At 42.0% G+C, this 24,909-nt stretch overlaps 2 protein-coding genes and 1 long non-coding RNA gene across 7 annotated transcripts in view; 2 read left to right on the top strand and 1 right to left on the bottom strand.

Moving 5' to 3' along the window:
- The window catches only part of MGARP (mitochondria localized glutamic acid rich protein), a 28,803-nt gene extending 14,857 nt beyond the window's left edge, over positions 1 to 13,946 (top strand). Inside the window, exons 5-7 of one of the 4 annotated variants that reach the window (XR_007899911.1) lie at positions 9,775 to 9,933; positions 10,641 to 10,770; positions 12,513 to 13,946. Coding sequence is in view for 2 of the 4 variants with exons in the window: in XM_051768076.1 (XP_051624036.1) it covers positions 9,775 to 9,933; positions 10,641 to 10,687 (206 nt within the window). In the remaining 2 variants the exon portion in view is untranslated. The remainder of the gene's footprint in view (positions 1 to 9,774; positions 9,934 to 10,640; positions 10,771 to 12,512) is intronic. The other 3 variants (XM_051768076.1, XR_007899912.1, XM_051768075.1) reach the window with 3 other exon arrangements.
- On the bottom strand, positions 630 to 22,910 carry LOC127460959 (uncharacterized). The gene is made up of 2 exons (XR_007899916.1): positions 22,818 to 22,910; positions 630 to 763 (listed from the first exon to the last, which is right to left on the bottom strand). It is a non-coding gene; the product is annotated as an uncharacterized LOC127460959 (long non-coding RNA).
- Positions 21,885 to 24,909, top strand: part of ELF2 (E74 like ETS transcription factor 2) — a 35,246-nt gene continuing 32,221 nt past the window's right edge. The window contains exon 1 of one of the 2 annotated variants that reach the window (XM_051768063.1): positions 21,885 to 21,996. The gene's annotated coding sequence lies outside the window, so the exon portion shown is untranslated. The remainder of the gene's footprint in view (positions 21,997 to 24,909) is intronic. The other variant, XM_051768062.1, reaches the window with a different exon arrangement.

The raw sequence follows: 24,909 nt of genomic DNA, 5'->3' as shown, positions 1-24,909 counted from the left end.
CATAGGTTCTTTTCTAATTTTCGAAAAGAAAATGGTCTCTTCTCTCTTTGTTATTTCAAATACCATTTGGGTGAGTGACTAGGTTTGGGGAGGATTAGTGTGTGAATGTGCCAGTGCTTTCCATGTCAGGCTTCAAATGGCATTACAATGCCAGTTGTCTGCAGCCTAGAGAAACAAATATAGGCTGCTCTGGACAAGAGTTGCTGCTTTCAGGACAGGACTTTTCGCTGACCCAGTCACACAGCGATGCCAAGCAGACAAAAAAAAACCTGGCATGATCAGTGCACATTGTTTTTGCTTGGTAAGTTACCAAATTCTGGGTGTGCTGACACTGGAAGTACTTCGAAAATGGCCAAAGAGTCATCAGAGTTATTTGCAATTGCTCATATTCAAAGGCTTTCAGAATGACATTGCTCAGTAAAACAGACGCATCCTTCCAGGCATTTGTTTGTGTGAGGTGGAGAAATGAGGATTGTTTTCCTCTTCGTTGAGTGTGGTAGATTAATCTAGCTAAATTAGGCTCTAGAAATTTGAATTATGTGAATATTATCCTACTGGGGAAGCATCTGTATCTGTGGAACTTCCGTTGGGTATTTCTGTTTCACATTTTATCACTTTCTTTATCTGTCTCTTGCACTGCTGCACTTACCTTTTATCTCTCTGATTGCCATACACTGGCCACCAGTCTCTTCTCTCTTCCTCCTGTTTTTCCTTCATAAAACCGAGCTTGTAGATGTGTCATCATAGGATAACTGGAAAATCCCTGTTGGAAGAAAGTGAACAATATTTAGAAAAGACTTCTGTAAAAGTTGTGAGCATCTGAAGACCTAAGTTGGTAAATGGAGAGACTGTTCATTTTTGAGCAGCTTAGCTGAAAAGAGAATTTTACAGCATGCTTTGGAGGAGGCAGATTTTGGTAAAAGGGAAAAACCCCTAGAGCTTCCCAGCTAAGAGTGCAAACAAATAAATGGGGGAGAACTACTAAAATAACTGTCTTCCTATTTGTCTATTGTAGAGCAATGAGACAAGTAACTTCTCAAGAAAAGATTAAAGCTGGTAAAAACACATACAGTGAATAATGCCTAAATGATTACCACTATTAAGGGGAAAGTAGACTTACTGCTTTTACTAACATTTATAGCTCATTCTCAAGACTTAAAAAGAATCCCGAAATAACTGTATGTATATAAATTGGAAAGCAAGAACTCACTTTGGACAACAAAAACTGTTAGCATTTACTTTACCTTAAGTAGTATTACCTGTGTCTGAAAATTTCCTATAAATACAGCACCCACAGGAATACTATTAGTGTCCTGCTTTAGAGAAAAAATGGCATCAGGGACTCCTTTCTGCTCTCCTGTGGTGACAGTTCAAACCACAATGGTTTGGTGTTAATTTTTGGGCAATGTTTCTCATTGCAGAGAAAAACATCCTTTTCAAAAAACAACATGCTTAACTTTGCTCCCTTGAAAACTAAGTGGGTAAAACTTGGTGCATTACTTTGTATGGGGAATGTTCAAGAAAACATCTAACTTAATTAGGAGGGCTTTTAGAACCTTCTGGAGGATTTAATACACCAAATTATTAGTGCATTTTCATATATGCTGATTATATTAACTTGCACTAGTTTTCCTCCTGATCTATTCCAATCAGTGACTAGACATGATTCTGTGTTTAAAGCAAATGAACAAACACAATGTGAGTTGCTTCTCACTGCTACAAATCCACGTTACAGAATATAAAACAATATACTTGAAATTATATGAGGTATTGTAAACTATTCTGGATTAATGTGACATGCACTGTTCTGCTTTTATTCTGACCATTACAGGCTTCTCTGAATCTTTTTTAAATCCATTTCATTTTTCAGCCATTGTAGAATGAGCTCTCATGAAGTGAGTCTTCTGGTCATTAGTATGAACTAATGAGGCTTTTCTTGAGGACTAGTGACCTACATCAGGCACAAACAACCTGTGACGTGTTTGGCTGATTGAACTTGTTTCTCTTCTTTCTGTATGGAGTGAAGAAAATTTTTGTTTATGATAATATGCTTCACAATGCCATGGTTTAGGCTCTTAGCTGGACCTCGTGGGTTTTTATCTGGATTACTTATGGATGGGATTGCAAAAAGGGAAAGATGTCAGATTTTTATAGTGGCAGGATTATCAGAAATGCCAGCCTTCCTCTGTTCATCGGTTTCCCAAAGACCTTGGGCTCTGAACCTCTGGTTTGGGTTTATCCTATGGAATAACTGAAATGCCAGGGGGAGAAAACTCCTGATGCCCATGGGCTCTAGCAGGGTACTGCAAAGTAAGAAGGTCAGGAAGGTTGGGGCTGTCTTCATGCTGTGTCCAAACAACAGCATGATCAGGCCAGGGCAGTTCCACAAAAAATATCTTGGCACTATATGGGCTTCAGCAGCTGCCAGCCACTAGTTCCTGTCCTGTGCATCCGAGGAGCTGATCAGACTGAAAAATAATCAGTGCTTCTCTAAATAATTGTTATTTCCTTGACTCTGTTTAGCATGTAGAACTGAGAGGTTTATTGTTTCCCTGTGTGAAGCCCAAGTGCTGGTTTCACAGTGCCTCGCAGAGAGGCGTTGGTCTGTGGTTAACCACCCAGTGCATTTTCTGCTTTTTAAGCCCAATGTTTAGGTGTTAAGTGTTTTTTTTCTTTCCGAAGAGTAACTTGGATAACTTGGTCTAGCTGTTCAGAATCCTAAGTGGTCACTGAATAAGATGCCAATGAGCAGAGAGAGAGCATTTCAGGTGGTTCTGCGTGACATTCCTGGTGCACAGGATATTCCTGCAAGCCCTCCGTGCTGAGCTCCCTGTATCTTCCTGGCCAGTGATACCTGAAGCACTTGGTCCTGTTCCAGGGACAGATGCACAGTCTGGCCTATTTTGCCCCAAGCTGCCTTGGTGGTGATGATTTCCCCCTGTTCCTCTTGCTGATGTGGCTGATGGTGGTTTGAGCCCCCAAGAACAGAGGGAGGAGGTGCTCAGCCCAAGTCAGCTGTACTTGGGGTGGCAGGTGGCTTCTGATGAAAGGATGGAAGAGGACCTTAGCTGTCACCACCACCTCAGGATTTGGAACAAAAGCCATTGTTGAATGAACTTCTTTCCATTTTCCCTAAAGCTGATGGTGGAACCAAAATATGTGAAGTTGTTCTTAAAGGGAATCGCAGTTTCTTTCTGCTACTGCTGTCTTCTCCCCTGGGTCAGATTTGAAGGCACCAAGTCCCCCTTTTTCCTGTGCTCTGTTTTGCAGCTTCTCTCAAAAACATTCTTGAATTACTTTTCAAACATGGCAGAATCTGACTTTTTAAAAGTCAATTCTACTCCTCTGCCAGTTTTCCAAAAGCAGGTCTTTAACCTAAGAAAAGGAACTGGGAATATTTTGCTCTGCCTATCCTAACATTTCAGAGGACATCCCAAGACCCTCAGTGGACCTGACTGAGGAAGCTTTGTGTAAACAAAAGCATCACATTTTGGTATAAGTGGGTCTCTAAAAAGACTGTAAATAAAATATTTCTGTTTTCACAATTAAATTTGACTTCCTTCCCCCCTCCCCTTTGGAATTGGTGTGTGACACTGGTTATGTTATAGGTACCTTGAAATATCAAAGCCTTGTTTTGTACTCCAGCTTTGGTTTGTGTGCTCCGGGCGGATTCCATTTGTATTATGCTGGCTAACTTGTATTATTTCAGCTTTATAAAGCCAAATTCTTCTGCAAGGAATATTTTTTAAAGTAATTGGACCCGGTGTTGTGCATTTCAGATATCAGCTTCACCAGGAAAAAAAAAATCACGATATGAAGGATACTGTTTTAAGTTAAATGCTTCACTCGGAGAAGCGTATTTTAAAATATTTTTAAATATCTTTAAAAATTGCAGGAAACCAGTGCCTGTTCAAATACTTTTGCTGTTGTTTCTAACTGGAAACATCACTTTTCAATGAATCAAATGATTAGGATTAGAATCAAAATATGATGGTTTTAAATATATTGGTAGGGAAATGCAAAACTGAGGGAAAAAATACAGACTGTACTGAGAAAGGTGTGGTTATCTTGTATGGTCTCATTATGAAACTTCTGTCCCACAGGAAGGAATCCCCACCTCTCCCCAAGCAAGGAAAAAATTGAATATATCTTTCATTTTAAAATCTGGAACCGCAAACAGCAATCTTTCCATCTGTATTTTAAATAAGGAAAACTTATACTTACAAAGCCACTTAAAAATACAGGGTAAAAGCTTAAAATCCAGTAAGATTTAAAGTTAGTTTTAATGGGCCTGCAGGCTATTTGTATCACTCATCTACAATTTGGTATCAATAGATATTAAAAAATCATTTCTTTCTGTATGTAAAATAAGCTTTACTTGTTGGTTGCAGGCTAGCTGCTACTTCAGTGGAAGTGGAAAGACTTGACCCTCACATTAACATGGCTGGGGGTTTTTTTGAAGGGCTGCTCTAAGCTTTAAAGCAGTAGCTTAAATTGGAACTCAAAAAACCTCAGTGTTGTAACAAAGGGAAGGTACTTTGCTCCCAGAGTAGTCCAAGCTTGGTTAGACAGAGGGCTGGAATTCCTCCCTCTGGACTCATCTGCTCGCTCCTCTTGGCACTGCTGACATAACCATACATGTGTAGAGTAAGAAGAGAAGTCAACTATTTGTTTCCTCTTCTCCCTAATCTCATGTATCCTGTCCCTTTCTTCAGGAAGTGTGGTCCATGCTGATGTTTGTGTTGGGGCACTGGTAGCTGGCTTTGTTAGCTTTCACGTGTGGTGTGTGGGATGAAGCACAGCTTGGAAAATCCAGCCTTGTGAACACTGAACACTAAAGCCTGACAGTATTTGCCCTGTAGAAATGCTATCAGGAACATCTTCTACAAAAATTCTTGCAAGAACCAAGTTCGTGGTAGGTTTCAGATCCCACTTATCATCATCAGTGCTAAGTGGATTCTCTCTATACACCCTTCCACCTCCCTGCTTCAAGGTCATCCCATAGCATGTTGTTTACCAGGGGGTAGGACATGACTGTCACTGTGAGCTAGCTTAATTTTGCACTGGAGCTTTGTGTCCCAGACAAAAATCCAGGCTGATTCTGCTTAAAAACTCCCCCAGGAAAGTTGCAAAGCTTGTTTTAAAGGCTGGAAAGCTTTGGGGGGAAGGCACTATGCAAGCAGTAGGATCTGCCCTCTGGAAGTCAGTTCAAAAGTGTGTGGTTTTCCTTATTATTGGCAGGAGAAAGTCAATCTGTGTGTGTTATTTTTTATTACCAGCTGGAGCAAAGATGAGTCAGTCACACAGGGCACACAAGTCCCCGCTTATCTTGCCTCTCTGTTCTGCTGGAGGAATGCTGAGCTCACTAATAATCACACAATTCAATTGACCATCATGAGGATGCAGAATCATCCTGGATTTGGACTGTTTTCTGTTCTGCTGCGAATGCACCAGAATGTATAGTCCTGCACTCGCTCTCAGGCCTGCAACTGCAGCATTTGTGAGAGTAGAAATTGTCTTTAAAGACTGCAAGAATAAGTACTGCAGGAAGCAGTTTTGGTGTTTTTTTTTTTTTCCCACTGAAATGATAGGGATAGTTTCCTAAAAATTGCATTTCTAAGTGGAACTGGTTTTGGATATTGTGCTAATAAGCTACTGGAGCTGTCTAATGCTGCTGCCTTATTTAAAAAAACCCATCCAAACACAAGCTTTCAAAACAAAACCACAATTTCCTTTTGTCTATAAAATCAATTTCCTTCTCTTTATTTACTCAACTCGAACCAGACATGTTTTCACAACAGAACTGGTTTTGTATTGCATTTGGTGCATGTGTAATGTGCTCCTGGTAGTTGCCCAGTCATGTTCTCTTCCTGCATGTGCAATTTGGAAGGGTGTAGTTCTTCTCCAAATGGTTATCTCCTGAAGCAGAGGAGCTGAAGACCACTTGGGGGTGCCTGTAGCTGTCCTGGGCAGAAAGCAGGTGGTGTTTTGGTGAGGGTTCCCTGTTACATGTAAGCAGTGGATGTTACACAGATGGCTTCACAGTGGATATGTGCTGGGGCTCTAACTAGCCTTGAGGATGTTTGTCCTCAAAATCCTTGGGATGTTCAAATCCCTTTGAATGCTTTGGCAACAGCTGTTGATGCAATATGCAAAGCCTAACCCCTTGCCTACAGTTAGTAAACATGATTAGTTTGATTTCTCTGAGGCTTGAAGTTCCTTTATGTTGTCATTTGCTGAAATCACAAGGAAGTTAAGCTCCTGATTCAGATCTTTAAGTGCTACAAATGCCTAGCAAAGTTGAAGAAAGCTGTAGCCAGTGATACTGGGATGTAGCTACTTATCCCAGGGGAAAACTTAAAATCAACAAATGCCCGGTGAAGAACCATAAGAGAAAAAAAAAATCCAATTTTCAGAAAAAGTGGCTAATATTATACACAGAGGCTGAGAATTTTGCTGCCAGTATAATAGCTTGTATGAAACTGTGAAGTATACCTTCTGTATACCTTCTGTAGAGTAACATATCCTACTAAGATGGGGGGGAAACACAACACACCAAAACCTCTATGAAACAGGAAAATTATGAGGCCATTTAACTCCAGTGCTATCAATAAATTATTATGTGTGCGTGTGGGACTTCCCCCTACAGAATCAAGAAAAAGCCCAATGAACACCACTTTTGTGAATATAAGAGGAAACTAAAACCCAAGAACATTCCCTTTTATGGCAGGTTTTAAATCGTATGAGTCAGGGTGAAATCATCACTTGACTGAGACCCATTTGACAGGAATGCTGCAGGTGGGTGTTTTGCTGAAGATGTTTAGGGGCTGAAGTGGTATTGTGCTACATGGATAATAAAGCACCTAGGGTATTCAGTGGGAAGTGTAATATGAATAGGACTCAAATACCACGTGTCCTCATGGTAGAGAAGCAATTGCACAGGGTAGATTATTTTGTTTAGTTACACCCTGTAGAAATTGTAAAAAAGCTGGCATAAGTGGACAAAATGGGTTGCAGTTATCACTGCACAAGGAAACACAGGGACTTCAGATTTTCATTCATCATTCAGGAAACGACACAGAACTAGTTAAGGTGCTGTAACTCCTCTACGACTATTTTGAAGAAATAGAGAAGCTTAAATTTTTGGTATTTGAACTATCCAAAGATAGAAGTGATTTCGGTTACATCTGTTAATTGCTGGAGAGTTTCATGACAGGCTTATTAACAACTTTGCAGTAATTGAACAGACAGAAGAGTAAAATCCTTCGTCCAAGGATTATGGAAAATGAGTCATCATTGTATCAGGCATAGATTAAAGTATCTTGTATGAAATAGGGTCTTACTGCAGGATTTTACGTGGAACAACTGTGAGAGATTAAATTGGATTGAAAAAAAATGAAATGCATGCAGATTTAAAAAAAAAAAAAAGAGAGAGAGAGAGAAAGAGTGTGAAACAGCACTTAGGTTAAATTTAATATCTAGGGAAACAAAGAGGAGAGATTTCTAAGCTTTGTAAAGCTTTGTGCTACCAGTGGTCAGTAAGAGAAGATGAGAAGGACTCGGGCAGTATGCCTGATATTCCTCACGTAGAAGAGCCCATGTGGCAATCCCAAATCTGAAATAGGCAGTTCTGAGCTCGCCAGTTCATCATTCTTCTGGTGTTCCCCTGGGATCACAGCAATTCCCTTGGACAGAGAAAAACATGTTGGCCTTGTGAATGGGATACAGAGCATTTGTTCCAAGACGTGTACGGATCACCAGAAATATGCCGAGGTTTGTTTTGGTGTCGAATGAATGCTCAGGATTGCCTTCATGAGGTTATAGACTGCTTTGTAATCCCACAGTGCCCAAAGCACCAGGAGGCACTTGGATAGCTGGCTGTAATAGCAATAGGACAAAGAACTGATGCCAAAATGGTCTTTGTTGGCCAGTGTGAGTCTCTGCTGGAGATAATGCCTTAAGGTATGGATTATGACCCAGTGCAAGCTGCCCTGTCTGGTGCTGCCATGAGCACTTGCACTTGGACCACCACTACTGCCATCTTTCTCTTCTCCACAAGAGCCCTTCAACTGTGGCACCAGGAAGGGGGCTCCTATGGAACTCTGGCCACACGTGCTCCAGGAACGGATGGGAAAGCCACTTGAATAAAAAAAAAGTACCAGCTGGAGATTTCTGCACTAAGCAAGGACAATTTCTTACATAAACATTATACGCTCATACTACAGACAATGGGTTTTCAAAGTGCAATGCCTGTCCCAACAAATTCCTTTGTATTTTAGGGAATGACAGCCACTCCACAAAGACCTGGATGGACACACTGGGAGGAATCCCTATTTTGTTGCAGTAGATTGCCTCTCTGATTACTATAATGAGCAATTCAGACCAGAGACAAATTTTTCAGTACAAGTGGTATAAGTGTTAATGTTAGGTTTCAAGGCAGGTATTCCTACAGGTGACAAATAAACACACTTCCCATCCAAAGGAAATGAAGTTTTATTAAAAAGCAGGAGAGACCATGTCGCTCCCTCTACTTCCTTCCTGATCTACTCTTCTCAGTGCAAAAGAAATAAAAACACTCCTGAGAAAAAAATGAAACACTATCAGTCAGAGAGTGAGTTTTTGGTAATATAAGCTGAATGTTTGATGTTACAAACTCAAACCCACCAGCTTTTTACTGTAGCAGATATATGGCATTACATCAAACATTGCTTGCTGTAAAATATCTAAAGTTCCACATTTCAAATATACTACTTTCATTGCATGGCTGTTTCCCATAAAGACAAAGGTAGCAATTCCTGAATATTTCTTTTTCTGTTGCTTCTTCAAAATGCGGTCAGTATTCTGTAAAGTGAAATAGTTGATATTCAGAATACGCTGTATTTAACTAGCTGCAAGGTAATATTTGGAAAAAGGCATGGGATGCTAGCTCTATAAAACTCCTGTTTAGTCCATTTATTGAACTTCTGATGAAGCTGTTTAGTTAGCTGTATTTAACAGATGTGTAGCTTAGTATGGGATGTAACAAGAAAGTCTTTGCAAACCTTATCCCACCGACCAGTTGAGGTGTGTGATGTTGGAGACCTCTGACAGGAATGTTAGAAGTACACGGTCAGGGAGAACTTAAGTAAAATTTAACATACAGCTGCTGGTTGATGTGTTCACTCTTGCTGCAGAGGGTATCTACAAAGAGATATATTACCTATTACAGACTTTTTTATGCAGACAAATTGCTTTATGCTTAAAGGAGGATTAAGAAACAGCTAGTTGGCAACCATGGAATTGCAGCCTGAACCTTCAGCCTGATGTTAGGATATTTCTACATTAAAACTACCCATGGTTCTGTGGAGCATATATGTAATGTCCTATGGTTCTGATCCGACCAGGATTATATCTCCATGGAAACTTTACCATTAGCCTCTTGCACATCATTAATAATTTGACAGCAATCAAAAAAAAAAAAAAGAACCTAGCAGTATCTGCAAGAGAGAATATAGATGTTAGAGGATACTTGTCTATGTATAAATACATGAAAATAGCTCAGGTTTATAGTTCTCTGCCCCAGTGCTGGAAAGAGTTAGACTTTTCCTGGAATTCCACTTCCAAAGCCTTATTTGCATGATAGAATTTAATCATCTGATAGATCCTGTTGTCTTCAGTTACTTCAAGCATGTATGTTAGGCAGGTACTTCATGCTTAGTGAGCCTTGACTACTCACTCTCGTTTACTGTGGTGAATGGAAAGAGAAGACAATTATCTCTCTAATTTGATTCATAGAATCTGTGAGTGGAGTCTTGGATGTTGCAGCTTCTTCTGCCCTTGAGGAAAACTTAGACAGTGGCAAGGAAGGAGCAGCCTCAGCAGCTCAAGAGCTTTCTGACACAGCCTCCGAGAGCCAGGACGCTGATGCTGAGGAGTCGTGGCAAACTGCAGAAGGTGCAGGAAGAGTACAGCTGGCTCTGAAATGCCTTGTCCCTGAAAAGCTGATGGCTGCGTGCACTGAACTGGCTGCAAGAGCATGCAGAGCTCAAGTGGTGCAATGTGGCTGCCTGTGCTGGCTGTGTTTGGCATCGTAGTGTTAGCAGAAAATCTAGTTTTGAAACTATATGCTGTGCAGTAGGAATAGGCTGTTACTAAATTGGATCGTGGTGGTGTGTTGAGCTCAGTGCCCTGCTAAGTAAGTGGCTAGATGTGAACTTCGTTAAGAACAAGAAATTCTCCTTGTGCTGCCTGTAACACATTTTTTTCAACATCTGACTTAATTTTCTAAAATTACGTGGGTGTAAATAAAAATATAGCTCATGTGGTATTAATAAACCTTGCAGTGTTTCAATGGAGCAATAAACAATCTTACATTATTGCTATTGAAGTTGAATGATGTAACTGAATGCAAAGAAAAATGTGTGTTAAAATCATCACTGCGGAGATTTTCAAAGGAGTTTAGAAGTTTGGCCTCTAAACTCTTTTAAAACTAGAATTAAAAAGCTAAAAGAAAAAGTGTCTGTATACCTAATATGACTTTGTAAATTGTATCCCTTTAGTCCAAAGGATCCTTTGGACTAAAGGAAACAACTTACTTGACTATTTTTCATTGAATAAGTTGTTTCCAATGTTTTTCACTGGTGTTTTGTCTCCATTTTCAGTTTCTGAGGAGGAGAAGACACCTGAAGAATCTGCTAAAGACCCCTAAAGGTACACAGTACAGTTGCAGCACGTGGTTTCCTGCTCTTCACCTATCTTTTTTTCTCAGTTAGTGGCAATTTGCAGCATGTGGTAAGTCTGCACATGCACTGTGATGGTGAATTTGTATTTCTGCTCCCAAGAAAAAAAGAACTTTATTGAAGTATTTCTTAATTTTGGGGAACCATTGCTGGCATCTTTTAGAGGCTTGGAAGCAAAACTTTCCTATCCCAATTGTCCTGTTGGGTTTTATCCAATGCAAAATGGATAAAGACCTGAGATTTGTAGCTTTCTCCTAGGCAAAAATATTCTTTGGACTTTTGATTTAAATTATACAGCTACTGGACTTCTGAATTATTGGTCTATACAATAGAGCAATAGCCTTCTGGATGTTTTATTTTAAATACATTTTTTCCCAATTAGTGTATCTGCACTTTTAGTTTGTGCTAATGAAAATTACTGAATATAATACTCATTCTACTTTGCTAGTGTCTTTGTCAGTTCGTTTTATTTTTTTTTTTCATTGTCAGAAAAGTTGTGCCTCCCAAGGTTGTTATTTTTGCTCAAAGTGAAAGCTAAGGGTACCTGAGGGTATCACTTGGAAACCAAGTTACCAAGAAATTGTCTCCGCTATGGAACACATAAATGCAGTGATATAGAGAAAGAAATTGAGTTAAGAATCCTTTTTTTCCTTGTAAACATATGGCAACCCCACAAATTGTCTCATTGCTATTCCAGATTTTCATTTAGACAACAAATACCCGGTATAGCCCATTCAATTAATGAAGGCAGAGACAGTAATTGAAAAGGGTGGGAGTGGCAGGGAAGGCAAGCTGCGGGAAGCACTTTTGAGGGGACAAAATGGAAATAGATGAAAAAATAGATTAATCTGCCATCAGAATACAGGTCCACTGAATTCTGCTTAAACTGCTTGGACTATTTTTTGATCAAAAAACTACTTTTTATGAGTATAGCGTCACAAGGTTGCAAAAGGGTCTGTTATTGAGCTCCAATTTGATCTTGTTGGGGGTGGGGAAGAGATTTATAAAACATTTTACTACTTAGTGCTGGAAGATTACTGCCTGTCATTTTACCAATGTACAAGTCAAGAACCATGTTGCATTCCTAGTCAGGAAAGAATATTTTCTTCCTGTTATTTTTCTGTGTGTTTGTTTTGATTGTAAGCACTTTGGAGTTTGGAGCGTGACTTCTGCATTGAAAACATCATACTTTTTAAGGAATTCAAGGCAAAGAAAAAGAAACAAAAAACATGTTGATGTGAGAATCAAATCATTATACAGTTAATTTTTTTAAAAATACTAATTATTTGGCGAAGGGATAGGAGTGGTAGTGATGGAGTAAATCCTCAGATAAAGCCTTAAGTTGCTGCTGAGAGTGTGCCAGAGTAAGGATGCCCAGTTCTACTGTGTGTGGCTGTTGGCCCCAAACTGACACTGCTATGGAGCTACTTACATCAGTAATCTCAGCAAACACAATTGGTTTACTCTGTGCTTAAAGTTAAGCAAGTAGCTATTTGTGGAAGTAAGACTTAGTGGAATGTGTCCAGCACGCAGGTAAATTCACTTGTACCTGAGCAACGCTGATGAAGATTCGGGATTCCTTGAAATCTGGCTTCCTTGGTAGAAACAGAGCAAGTTTTCACAAGCCATCAGATAAGCATGATTTACAGAGCAGTAGTGGTTATATGCTGTAATTCACTCAACTGATAACCCACAGTCAAATTTACAGTGTGCTTGGAATGTCTGGTCGTGCTTGTTGCTAAACATCACTTCTTGTTGCTTCCTCTAAACCGGGTTCTTTTTTCTGTTCCCCAGTAAGCAGTGCTGAAGGCTTTGAAAAGTTTAACGGAAGTATTTGTGGCAATCAACCAGCTGATTCCTGTGTGAAACCTCATACTCTTCCTTGGAGACACAAAAGAAACTGTGCAGTTTGTCATGCCACACACTGCTCATTAGGACCAGTATTCAGTGCTGCAACAGATAAGATTTAAGTTGCTTAGAGAGATGCTTCTGTGATTAACATCTCTGCTGTAGAAAGTAGCACCCAGTCAAAGCACCACTCAGCATGTCCTAAATACAAGTGCTAAGAGAAGCAGTAGACTTAACTAAACCATGCCAGGTGAACTCCTTCTAGGTCTTTGTTGTCTCGTTATGTACATTGATTTCTTACTCTTGGTCCAAGCTGCTGTGCATAGTTACACCTTTGTAACATTCCATGCTAAAACGTAAGTAAAGGGTTTTAAATCGAGTCAAAAATCTTTTAAAAATTACGTGTTAGCATTTTTAAATTGGATCACGGGGAAAACAGCAACCTGTTTGCTCTCGAGTTTGGATTTAAGATTGTAAGCATAGGACATCTGGCTGTAAGCATAGGACATCTGGCTGTACAATATCTAATTTCCCCCCTGCATAAACATTTCAGATACTACCCTTCCTTGCACAATAATATCCAGGACTAAACACTTTTAAGGCTCCTTCTTTGGGAAGAAAACCTGTTTGCAAGTGCTACCAATAGGTACTTCATAGCATGACAATCAAAATAACGCCAGTTGATGTTACTGATGATGGATTGAAGTGGTGGCTCCTGCCTCAGGGATGCTGGGCTCTGCTCCTACCAAATCTCAAAATCCCAATGGAAGGCTATGCAACAGGTGTTCAAATGGACAAGGATTCTTAGGGACTAAGAAAGAACAGAATAGATAAATAATCTTGTGTTCTTAGTATTAACTTCATAAAGAATACACCTATTATGAATAATGGATTTGTATGACACTGTTCTCCTAACCCTCCGTTGTGCTAAGTGCATGAGTGTGCATCTAAGACAAAATGCTGAGACCCATTACAGCCACCACAGAATGGCAACAATTCTAAACCAGAGCCAAAAAAGGTATATTATATACTATTTATATAGAAAGTGTGCTTTATAAGGTGTATCTGACTCTTTTCTCTCCAAGCAGAACTCTGGAAAATGTTGAAAGGGAAATGACAGCATTATGACATTCCTACCCATGGCACAAAGCAACACATGCTGCTTCCCCCATCATAAAGCAAATTATAATAGTGTTCCAACAAAAATATAGCCCGTTGCCCCTGGACCTGCTTAGGAATAACTGGAATAATGCAGAGGCAAAAGCAGGCTCCTGAGCTTCGAGAAGAAATACTACGGCCTTCTGCTTAAAGGATAAAGCCACTGTGATTAAAAGCAATTTTTGTAGACAAAGCTACTGGAATAAAAGTCTTAGACTGATATTTTGTTGGATAAGAGTCTCTCTTTATTTATCTGGTAGATTAAACATCCTGTGATGGATGCATACTCTTAAATGTTCTATTTCTTAATTTTCACTTATTCCCAGTGAAAGAAGCTGTTTTTCTGCAGCAAGCAGTAGGGTTCCTGAAATCATAGGCTTAGCTGAATGGCCCTTTATCTCTGGAACTGCTCTGGTACATGGCAAAATATGTTAGCCCTTCGGAACAGCTGCCTGAAGGATTGAATCACAAACTGTGGTGAGCTTTCCAAAGCTTTTAATCCCTCCAATTTAAAAAAAAAAAAATTGAGTCCCAGGATAGCTTTATGTCAGGGATCCTCTTTTTTGTTTGTTTTGTTTGGGTTTTTTAATTAAAAAAAAAAAAAAAAAAAAGAAAAGAAAAATAAAAACATTACTCTTGAAAGCCAAAGGAACTAGGAATATATTATGAACTCTAGCTGTGATGACATGTAGCACAGCATGATCTGCTTCAGCTCTTGATTATCCTAGATTAAAAACAGAGATATTTTGCAATTCACAGAGGTCTGGCCATCGTTGAATATTTTCATCAGTCTTGCTAGTATCGAGTCTAATTACCACATAAATAAATATTTCTCTGTCCTTCACCTTCAAAAGAGTGAATTTTTGAGTTGCTGCACAAAGGCTGTGACCAACCATAGGAAATGTTGAAAGGGTGTTGTTGAAATGGCTCCTTAAGGAGAGGCCACAGCAGAGGACAGACATAACACAAGACTAAAGGAGGTGGGAGCAAAGGTTTGTTCATGAGAATACACTTCAAAGGCCAAAGTAAAACTTGAGATTCACAAATTTGTCCAAACTGTACGTTTCTCCTTTGCTGTCAGCAAGTATCTGTGGAAACACCTGGCAGAGCATTTCACCCCCCTCTAGCGCTGGTTATGGTGAAGGGGGACAGCCTGCTGCTGCTGCCAGCTGAAAACTCTGGAGACAGATGAAGTCCATCTAACAGCTTCAGGTTTACTCTTTGCCTGTGTTGACGTAAATATAGAGTTTCAATCCCATATTCATTTGCTTCTTCAAAACAAAAGGTAATTACTTAAAAAGACAGTTCATACTGCAAGTTGGGACTCAACACTTGGACTATCTGAGTGAAATACTTTAATTGAGATTTGTTGTGCCTGTGCAGCAAACTTTGATGATATGATAAGATACTACTTTTTATCTACTTTTCTAGGGGAAAAAATCACCAAAAAAACCCCCAACTAAACAACCCAAACCCAAACAAAACAAAACCAACCAAACAAAACCCCAAAATGCACACCAAAAAACCCCAAAGACAAAACCCCAGTGAACTCCGACCAAGCCAAGAATATGCTGTGATTTTTTTCCCCTAACCTGTTGGCCCCTCTCCCTCAAACATTTTGAACCACCTAGCCACCCCAACTTCTGTTTTACCAGACAGGTGGGAGGGACACAAAGTTCCTACCAGCTGAGTGATGACTGAGGAGATCAGTAGCTAAAATAAGTTACTTGATGTGTTTTTCAGCAGATAAGCAAACTTATGATGCACCTCTGCAGCACTGGCTACAATCGGCTACTGCAGGTGCCATTTCCTCTCTGCAGGTGCTGTTCCCTCTCTGCAGGTGCTAAAAGACTGAGCCAGCAGCACTGCAGGAGAGAGCTGAGAGGATACAGGCACGTACAGCATGAGGGAAGACAAGCAGGGACAGGAAGAATTTTGTGTGAAAGGACACAGGAGCTCACTTTGTCTGCTGCACGTGGCTTAGCTCATTTCCATGGAGTGCCATCCTTATTGCCACACAGACAATTCTGCTCTTGAGGAAGCTATTTCTTGATTGTGTGCTTTTCTTTCTTGTTCTGCTCACCTGCTGCAGAAGATGGAAGCTGTGCAGGATGATGGAATTTAATTCCATCCTAGAGTGACAGGCATCGAACATTACCACTGGTTAACTGGATTCTCCTGCATCCTGGGCTTTACTCCTTTTTATGGGATGCTGCAGGAGATGTTGTCTCCTCTAACTCTATTGGAGGGGGAGAAGGGCTAAAAGTAGAGGTTTCTGTGCTGGAGTTATTTCTGCTATTTGCTTTAACTACGGGTAATTAAACAGGTTGTAGAAACAGCATGATCTGCTTGTCGTTCAGGTGTCTGCAGATGTTCTGCACTTCCTCCTGACGTTTTACTGAACTCAAATGATGGCTTTTGCAAGCTCTGGAAGGCTGTTTGTGATTAATGCTTAACAGCTCCTGCATAGCACACAAACAGGAAGCTTCTGAGGAATAGAAGACTCTTCTTCATGTGGTCAGTTAATTATTTGCATCAGCTTCATGTGCAGATCCAGTCTCTTAATTACCTAAAAATCTTAGGGTTTTTAGTGATAGTTTTCCTTATTTTAAAACCTTCATGACTTAGTGATCTTCCTGAAGGTATATATGTGAGCTCTGCTTGTGTCCTAGGAAAAGTGTTCTACATTGCTGTAACTTCTGTGTTTCATCTCAGGAAGCTAGGCTGCCTGTGCATTCCCTTCTCAGTTCAGCAGTAACTGTGGTATGCAAACCAATTAAATTAAAGGGGAAAATACAGAGGATAAGTGGAAGATGAGAGACGGTAATAAGTATCCAGATCATATTTCCCCTTTCCCTTTCTATCTCTGTAATTAAATTAAATTACTAAGGTCCGTGGAGATTCATCAATCAACTTCCCATAATGTGATTTTTTTTCCCCCTGGCTTTTCTTCCTGCATACTACTTCTTTCTCAGTAGTTAGTGGGAAATTTTATTCTCCAGTGAGGGCTAATTGAGAACAATTAACCATTGGACAACATGCACTGACATTGTCAAGCAGAAGAGGGCAGTAAATCAAAAGCAGTATGATTGCTAAAACCTGGAACAGAGAAAGAATCCCCCATCCCCAAAATCTGGAGCTGAACAATAGAGGAAGAAATGAATAATCTATGTTTTTTTTCCACTGGAGAAAATTTGCTTGATTTTTTTTTTTTTAATTGTGGTTTGGAGAAAATCCAAATCATACAGATACTTTTCACTCCACTGTTTTAGTAGCTGACTAATTTCCAATGCAAAGTATTTGGTGCCAGAGGAGCCAAACCTGGAGTAAATGCTTAAGGCTTGACAGGTCTTGCCAATGGGAACACGAGGAGGGTGGATGTTTCCATTTAAATTATTAATGAAGTTCAATAAAATCAAAATCACTGCAGTCTCGCCCCTTTTCACTTACTATGAGTATTTGCAGCAGAAGGAAGTTACACAAACTATTCAGTCCTAGTTGTAAATGAAGAGAGAAGGACTTTAAAGTGTCTGAAGTTGTTACTTTATGAGAAAAACCTTAATGGCTTGATTTGCACCCCCTGCCTGTTCCCTTTCAGCACGTCTCTTCTCAGAATCTTCTGTTCTGTACCAGTTCTGAGATATCCTCACTCAGCTCTGTCCGTATGAAGACAGCTTGGCTGTTCCTAAATGAAAAGTAGTTTTCAATGCTGAAATATTATGCTATGGAAAGACAAATGTGCCTTTGAGGACAATTAATTTTTACTTTTTCTTTAAGTCAAACTAGTTAGTCTCTGTAAGGAATTTTTTCTTGTAAAACACCACCGTTTCCTAAAGGGTTTCCCTGTACAAGAAGGCTCCCTTGTGACCATTTTGTTTTCTGCTACATCTAAATTAAGAAAACATATATGCCATGTACATTCCATGTATTTTTGAGTGAAAATGAGGTTAAGTCCTCTTCCACACTTATTCTAACTTACTTTTTTTTTTTTTTTCTAAAATATTGCAACTGCTGTATTTTAAAGTCTATCTAGTAGGCAGCAACAAACCACTTCTTCCTTTATTTCTGTATAATTCTTTCTATCTTAAAAGTGAGACAAATTTATTCAAGACTAAATCCTGCCTGCAACAGGCTCGTTTCAGCACTGCATCACTCCCCTGCTCTAATCACATAACTCCCATGTAATTAGTGGTGTTACAACCCCTGCTGAGGATCAGAAGCTTCTCATGCTCACCTGCTCTACAAGCAAAGTAGCATTGCAGCTTTAAGGAAAGGAGGGGGTGTGCTTGGCTGGGGTTTTTTTGAGGTTTTGTTTTGTTTTATTTTATTTTCTTCTAACTTGCATGCCATTAAGGGAAAATTATAAAGGAGCTGGTGAATTCAGAAAGGATTAGGCTTAGACATGCAATTTAAAGGCCTTTACTGTAAAATATAAGCTGCTTTAGTAGCATACATTATGAATAAAATCAAGGGGGTAGGTAAGAAGTTTAAATTTGAGTTAAGCTGCCACTAGTCATGTGTCTTCATAGCACAGAAAATTTGCAACAAGTCTGAAGCTTTGCCTTAATTCTGCTGGATCTGGAATTCTTCACAGATGGAACCTTTGTTTATTTGGTATTTCTCCTTGGCAAAAGAAATATGTGAATCAACAGATATACAGACCTCAAATTAGGTCCCATATCCCTGCAAAAATAAGTCCAAAAGCCAACTGGAACTAGACAATCTTCAATGCCCCTTGCAAACCAAACCATTAGATGATTCCACGATTTGGGGAAACATCTGTCCCTTTGTCATGGAAGAAACAGATATCCAGTGGCCCTTTCTGGATTCAGCATTTGCAGTGTTGCCTGAGACTGGTACTAAAGAACTGTTCCAGTTATCAATAGTGTGTCAAAATAGCCACCTCCATTTGGGATCTGTCCAACTTGGTCCAGACAGAAAACCCTTTTCTGCACTGGGGTACAGCAATTCAAGAATAGGACTCTGTCCAGACTACTCCTGGTTCTTACCATTCCCAGTGATATTTTTCCACCAGCAATAATCTTTGAGCTCTCAGCTCACGATGTAATTTTTTTTTTCCTGTGAGGTGTTGGTAGGATCTTAAAGGTCATCTTTTATAAAAGCAAGGCCACTCAAGTGTTTCAGGCTTGTGCTACTGAAGTGAGCGCTTTTGTGACAAACACACGCAACAAAATATCCATCCCAAACAGCCCATCCGGAATTTCCTTCCTGCTGGCACAGGCAGCTCCAGTAAGGTGCAGATCAGTAGCGAGTATGTCCTGCTGCACCTGAACAGAGAGGTTTTCTTCTTTTTCTGAGGTTTAACTTGGACCCATTGAAGGAAGAATAAGAATTTAAAAAAGCCGAAATCAACCAAACCCAAAAAAGTGAGCACATCAAGTCAGGGCTAATTAAGCACTACAGACAAAACTGACAGCACTTCGGTCTGCCAGGCTGCAAGAAAATTGTCATTAAGGGCTAAAACTCCCACACAGCTGGACATATTTTCAGTCTATAACAAGACAATTTTTACCAGGAACTCTTTAATCTCTTCCTCCTACCCTTTTCTTGACTTGCTCTTTACTTCCATTTATTTTGTACTGGCATCTGCTATCTCAGATCTAAGCCCAAGGCCTATAAAACATGAACTTCCATCATCCACTGCCAATGAGATTTTAACTTTACAACTTCGTTACATTTTTTATACAATTTGCATGCTAGAACATTAAAATAATTACACTTTCTGATGTGCAAACACTGAACACTATTCTATAATTTCTAGCAGCAACACGGATGTCAGCTACATTGTTAATAAATGAGAACTTTTTTACCCATATACTTTGAGCCTTGCTTTTAATTAAAGGCAAACAAAATATCTAAAAGTGTTACCTCTTATCTCCTAAAGACCAGACAGAAAACTGAAATTTCATATTGGTTAATGTAAACCAGTAGCAAAATCTGTAATTGATGACATCCAAGTGTATGCGTGTAGTAGAAGCTCAATTTTGCTACGATGTGTGCTTTGTTACAAAGTGACAGCTAATTTAACTTTACACCTCAGCAGTGGCCACTTACATAAGAGGCTGCTGGTTGCACCATCTATTATTAGTAATGCCTGACATGTTTTTGGAAAGAAAGAACCACCAATGTTTCCACGCTTCAGGGCACAGGACTGATATTTTTAGGGCTACCTTTATTGTCAGGGAGATGTTGGTGCCATCTCTGAGGAAAATAACTGCCCATGTTATATATCCTGGAAAACTCAAATTGTATGTGACCTGTAAAAGTCAGTCAGATTCCAGAGCCTAAAGAACCCTGAAAGATTTTATTTCCTTAGGAAAGGAAGCTGATGCCCTGAGAATGCAGAGGCAAGAAATACTCAGTTCAGATGCATAAGGAAGAAGAGCCAGAGCTCTGGAGTAATGGTTAAAGGCAGAAACTGAGGACTGGAAATCAGACTTGGTGGAGGAGGAGATGCACAGGAGCGCCAATGGAGCAGTAGATGTCGGTGGTCAGATGGAAACTGAGATGTAGCAGAGAGGTACTTTTGCACACAGATGGAGGTGAGGAGCACATGTATGTGACTGTAGTGCCTGTGTGCACTGCTCAGGGCTGAGGGCTGCTGTTAGAAAGAGCGTGTCAGACTCCTGCAATGTACAGGCACAGCGGGGCCTGAATCAGTCTGAACAGAAACCTTCATCCTAGAGCTCCTTACAGCAAGTGGCTTCGCAATGCAGAAAGTCTCCTTGGCAGTGGAGGTTTTTTTCTGGCATAATGGTTAAAGCCCAATATTTGCAAAGGAGAAGACCAATTCTATTAAAAACTCCAGACCAGGCTGGATCAAGACAGTCTTATATATGTACTTGCTTTGTGAGCAGAGTCTGACGGTGTGTCTCCTACTGCCAAGGGGATAACAAAAGATGCATTATGAATTCGGCTGGCTTCAAAACCACACGCTCTACAAGACACCTGTGACTGGGTAAAACTGGAAAACAACACTTCAGCATTGCCCTGACAGGTCACTGCCTGGAGTTGGTTCTGTAGGCCTGAGGCTCCACAGCTCATCGTGTTGCAAAATGTGGAATATGCAAAAATTTTCTTAGGAAAGGATGTTCGTTGATGTTTGATTTTTGTATATTTTCAGGCCTAATCAACAAGAAGTGAGATTTAACCCATGAAACAGAGAGTGGCTAACAAGCTCTAAGTGATGTCCATGTATTAGAAAAACAAATTACTCGTTGATAGAATTGCTTTTTTAGAGTTTAGGGGCTGACATGCTTCAATGGCCTCAGACCTAGGGAGAGCTTAACAAAACTTGGGAAGGAGGATGTAACACAAAGATGTGGACACAAAGATGCAGAATTTAGGGGCCATCTGGCAGAACTCCCAAGATAAGGAGGAAAATAATAAACCCAAGTCAGCAACTGTGCTGGAATCAGCTCCGACTGGGTAAAAGGTAATTCCCTCAGGGGGATTTGGGAACCACCGACTCAGGAACCACCGGCCCAAGAAACCCACCCACCCAAGAGAAGAGAAAGACTGAGCATGGGGACTAATTAGTATGAGAAGAGAGAGAATAATTAACCAATAGGAGACAGAATCCTAATTAATAAGAGAACTATGCAACTTGTAGCCAATGAACACTAATTCCTTTGTCTGCTAAAATGTACACACAGTAAAAGCTTTTGATAGTCGGGGATGCTCGTTCTGCAGAAACCTCCACCTCGCAGAATAAACAGTCTCTCTTTCCCACACCAGACCCCTGCGTTCGGAGAGCTCCTGGAACCGGCAGCAACCAGACACACGGACAGCTCGTTCTGTCCGTGAGGAGACCGCCGCGCCCGCGGCGCTGGGAGCAGGCACCTGCTCCGGCACGGGGCTGAGGGGGAAAACCCCGGGGCAGCAGGGGTCTCGATGCCGCTCAGCCTCGCCCTTTATGGTCCGGAACAGAAGGGACGGAGGGGGACGGACGGGCACCACGGCCCGGGGGACGCTCCCGGCGCCGCCGCCGCTCCCTCAGGCGCTCCCCGTCCCCGTGTCGGCCGGGCCCGCGCAGGCGCGGAGCGGCCCCGCCTGCCCGCAGCGCCCCCGCGCGCCCGGCGCTGGCGCGGGGGGGGGCCGGGCCGGGCCGGGCAGGTCGCGCCGCTGCGCCCCCGCCCCTCCCGCCCCGGCCCGGCCCCGGCCCGGCCCGGCTCTGCCCGGGCGGCGCCCGCCGCCTCCCGCTCCCGGCCTGCGCGGCCCAACGGGCGCGGCCTCCGCCCGCACGGATACGGTAAGGGCGCGGCGAGCCGCCGGCTCCGGCTCCTGCCGCCGCGGCGGCGCTGACAGGCGGCCCTGCGCGGGGAGGGGGCGGCCGCGCTGCGCGGGGGCCGTGAGGGGCGGCCGGGGCGCGTGGGGCGGCCGCGGGGGCGGCGGGGCCGGGGGGTCGCTCCGGCGGCACCTCCCGCCCCCCGCCCTGCCCTGCCCTGCCCTGCCCCGCCGCACTTTCGGTTCCGCGCGGGGCGCGGCGGGGCCGGAGGGGCCGCCCCGGGTCCCCCCTCAGCCCAGCGGGGTCCGCGCTCGGCGGCGGGGCGGGCGGTGCACGCCGGCTGTCAGTGTAAACACAGCCCCGGGGCGGCCGCGGCCTCCCGGGCCGGGCCCGCAGCACCCCGGGCCGGGCTGGGCGCGGGTGGGCGGCGGGAAGGGGGAGGCGGCCGGGGCAGCGCCGGGGGGGCAGCGGCAGGGGGGCAGCGCGTTGTTTACACGGGGCGCCGTGAGAACATGGCAGCCCGGGCGTGCGGGCCGCTCGCTGTCATGCGTGTGTGTGCTCGCTCCTCCCGGGATCGGCGCCCAGCTCCCCGCGCCGCTCTCACCCTGCATAAAGGGCCGGAGTCTGCCGTGTTCGTCGTTATACCGTGAGCCCAGTCCGTGTTTATCTGTTACCCTTTTTGGCCGGGTTCCCTCTCTTCTCTCTCTCTCTCTCTCTTTCTCGCCGCTTAACTAATTCGGGTCTTCGTTTTGCTCGCTCCCTCCCCTTATGGCTGGGCACTGTCATCTTCCTTGTCACTTTTCTATAATCGTTTAACTTCTTTAGCAAAGGCGGCAAAACCTTACCTTACACGCGGCCAATTCGTGAGGACGGTTCTGGGTCTGATCCGAATTCCTCTCTTCCTCCTTCTGCTTTCACTCCATCTCTGACAGTGGACAGGATCAGTTGCTTTAGGAAAGGTTCTGGGAACAGGATGGTTGTTTTGTGTGGTACTGTCAGTGACATACCCTTTCCGTACTCTTTTTCTGAAACCGTCTCTTAGGTTTCACTAATATCTGGTTCAGAAGGTCCCTAAACTTTAGGCTGTTATGCGTGTCTTCGTGTTCGACAGTCTCATAAGCCATTCAGGAGCTTTACCTCTCTAAAGCTGTTGGACTTAAATCTTACAAGTTTTTTGACCTCCAGAATATCCTATGAAAGCTAATTACGGAATTTGCGCGCACTGCTTCCTTTTAGTGTGTGTATTGGGGGTTTTTTTTGTTTTTTAAACCCACATCCTCACCATTTAATTTAATCGTCTCTGTTCCTTTATTATGTAAAACGATGAATAATTCCTCCCGTACTCCGGCTTGTGGGGGAGTGGAAGTGGTTGTTAAGGACCAACAAACGACTCGCTGGGAAGAGAAGTGGGGGTACAAAGTAAGGATATGTGTGAGAGACTCCTGTCAGAGGGAAGAGAAGGCTTCAGGCTATCTTTAAATAGAGAGCAGTGGGAAGAGAGCCTGCTAATAGGATGAAATACGGGAAGGTCCAGAAGAAGCCTGCTGAAGCCACAAAGGTTTTTGCAGAACGTTAATAGTTTTTAAGTGATTATGAGCTTATGTGTTTTGGGGCTCGTCAGCTTTAGCTATTGAGGTTTTAGAGCAAACTTTGGATGTTCAGATGATCAAATTAAATATGTGTGGAAGGAGTTCCTCTGATTTCTTACTGGATTTGATGCATCATTAATTTGATCCAACATAACGATTTTCTGTGCATTCTGCAATAAAATTATTGCTTAGTTGTATGGAAACTTGGGAATTATGGCGTGGCCAGGACTACTTTGCTGATTGTTTATTTTGATTTCCTTTTCTGTAACTTTTAGTGATTGTTGTAATTTTTAAGGTACTATAAACTGCATGGGTTGTTTTGTTCTCCTGACCTTGTGGATGTAAAAATTTACTTTGTATCTTCTTTTTGAGTATACCCCCGGATGCTTTAGCAACAAGTTTAAATATTTTTTTCTCTCAGCCAGCTTTTTCAGCAACCTAATTTTTCAGTTTTTAGACTTGTTCTGAGTCTCAAAAAACCCAGAAAGTTAATTTGCCATTTCTTCTGCACATGCCAGTGTGAATCAGTTAGCCAGAGCTGTAAAAAATTATCTGGGAAAGCATCTTAAAAAAACCCAACCTTTTCAGTTGACATAAATTTTACAGAGCATGCTGTGGTTTATATGTATCAGAGTGACAGTGACATTTACTGGTATATTTGAGGGGCTGCCTATGAAAGGCCACCTTTGGACCCTTAGGAAGCTTTGTTACTCTTAGTGGAATTCTGCAGAGGTCTTGGCCAGTGTATTTCTGCACGTATAACTAACTTCATTTTCAAGCCAGCTTTCTAACTTTTTTTTTAATTAAACCAAAAGAGGGCCTTTTTATTAAAAAAAAAAAAAAAAAGCTGTGTGTGTGTGATGCTCCTGCTGGCTACAGTCCTGCTCTTGTGGTTGCATCTGTGTAGGTATCCGCATAAATCTCTCCTCAGGATCTGGGATGCCAGCTGAATAAAAGGGGGACATTGTTCCAAGTACTCTTGTGGTGGCTCTGAGTGCTGTGGGAGCAGCTGCCTCTGGTCACTGCTGCCCAGACTTCTGCATGTTTGTCTTGGTTTTGTGGGGGGGCATCTTTTTTTTTTTTTTCAAGCATTGGGTTCTTTCTTTTTTTTTCTTGCTTGCTTGTTTTATAATTAAAACGAAAGTGTACTCAAACGATTTGCAGATTTATATTTAGAGTTTTGTTTTGATTCACTTGGAGTCTGGCCTAGTAGAGATGATGCTCTGCCATCCATTCCACACTGTTTTTTCAATTATTATTTGTAATCCTGTTGAGCTGCATCTTTGCTTCTCTGATAATTTAGTAGGTGATTATGCACGGGGGGATCAACTTAAGGCACTGTTTTTTG

Source organism: Manacus candei, unplaced genomic scaffold (assembly GCF_025592945.1).
Source record: "Manacus candei isolate 608988 ecotype Guabito, Panama unplaced genomic scaffold, ASM2559294v1 h1tg000092l, whole genome shotgun sequence".
In the NCBI taxonomy this organism is placed as follows: domain Eukaryota; kingdom Metazoa; phylum Chordata; class Aves; order Passeriformes; family Pipridae; genus Manacus; species Manacus candei.
The sequence above is the reverse complement of the archived record's forward strand: the minus strand, read 5'-3'. Positions and strand labels throughout refer to the sequence as shown.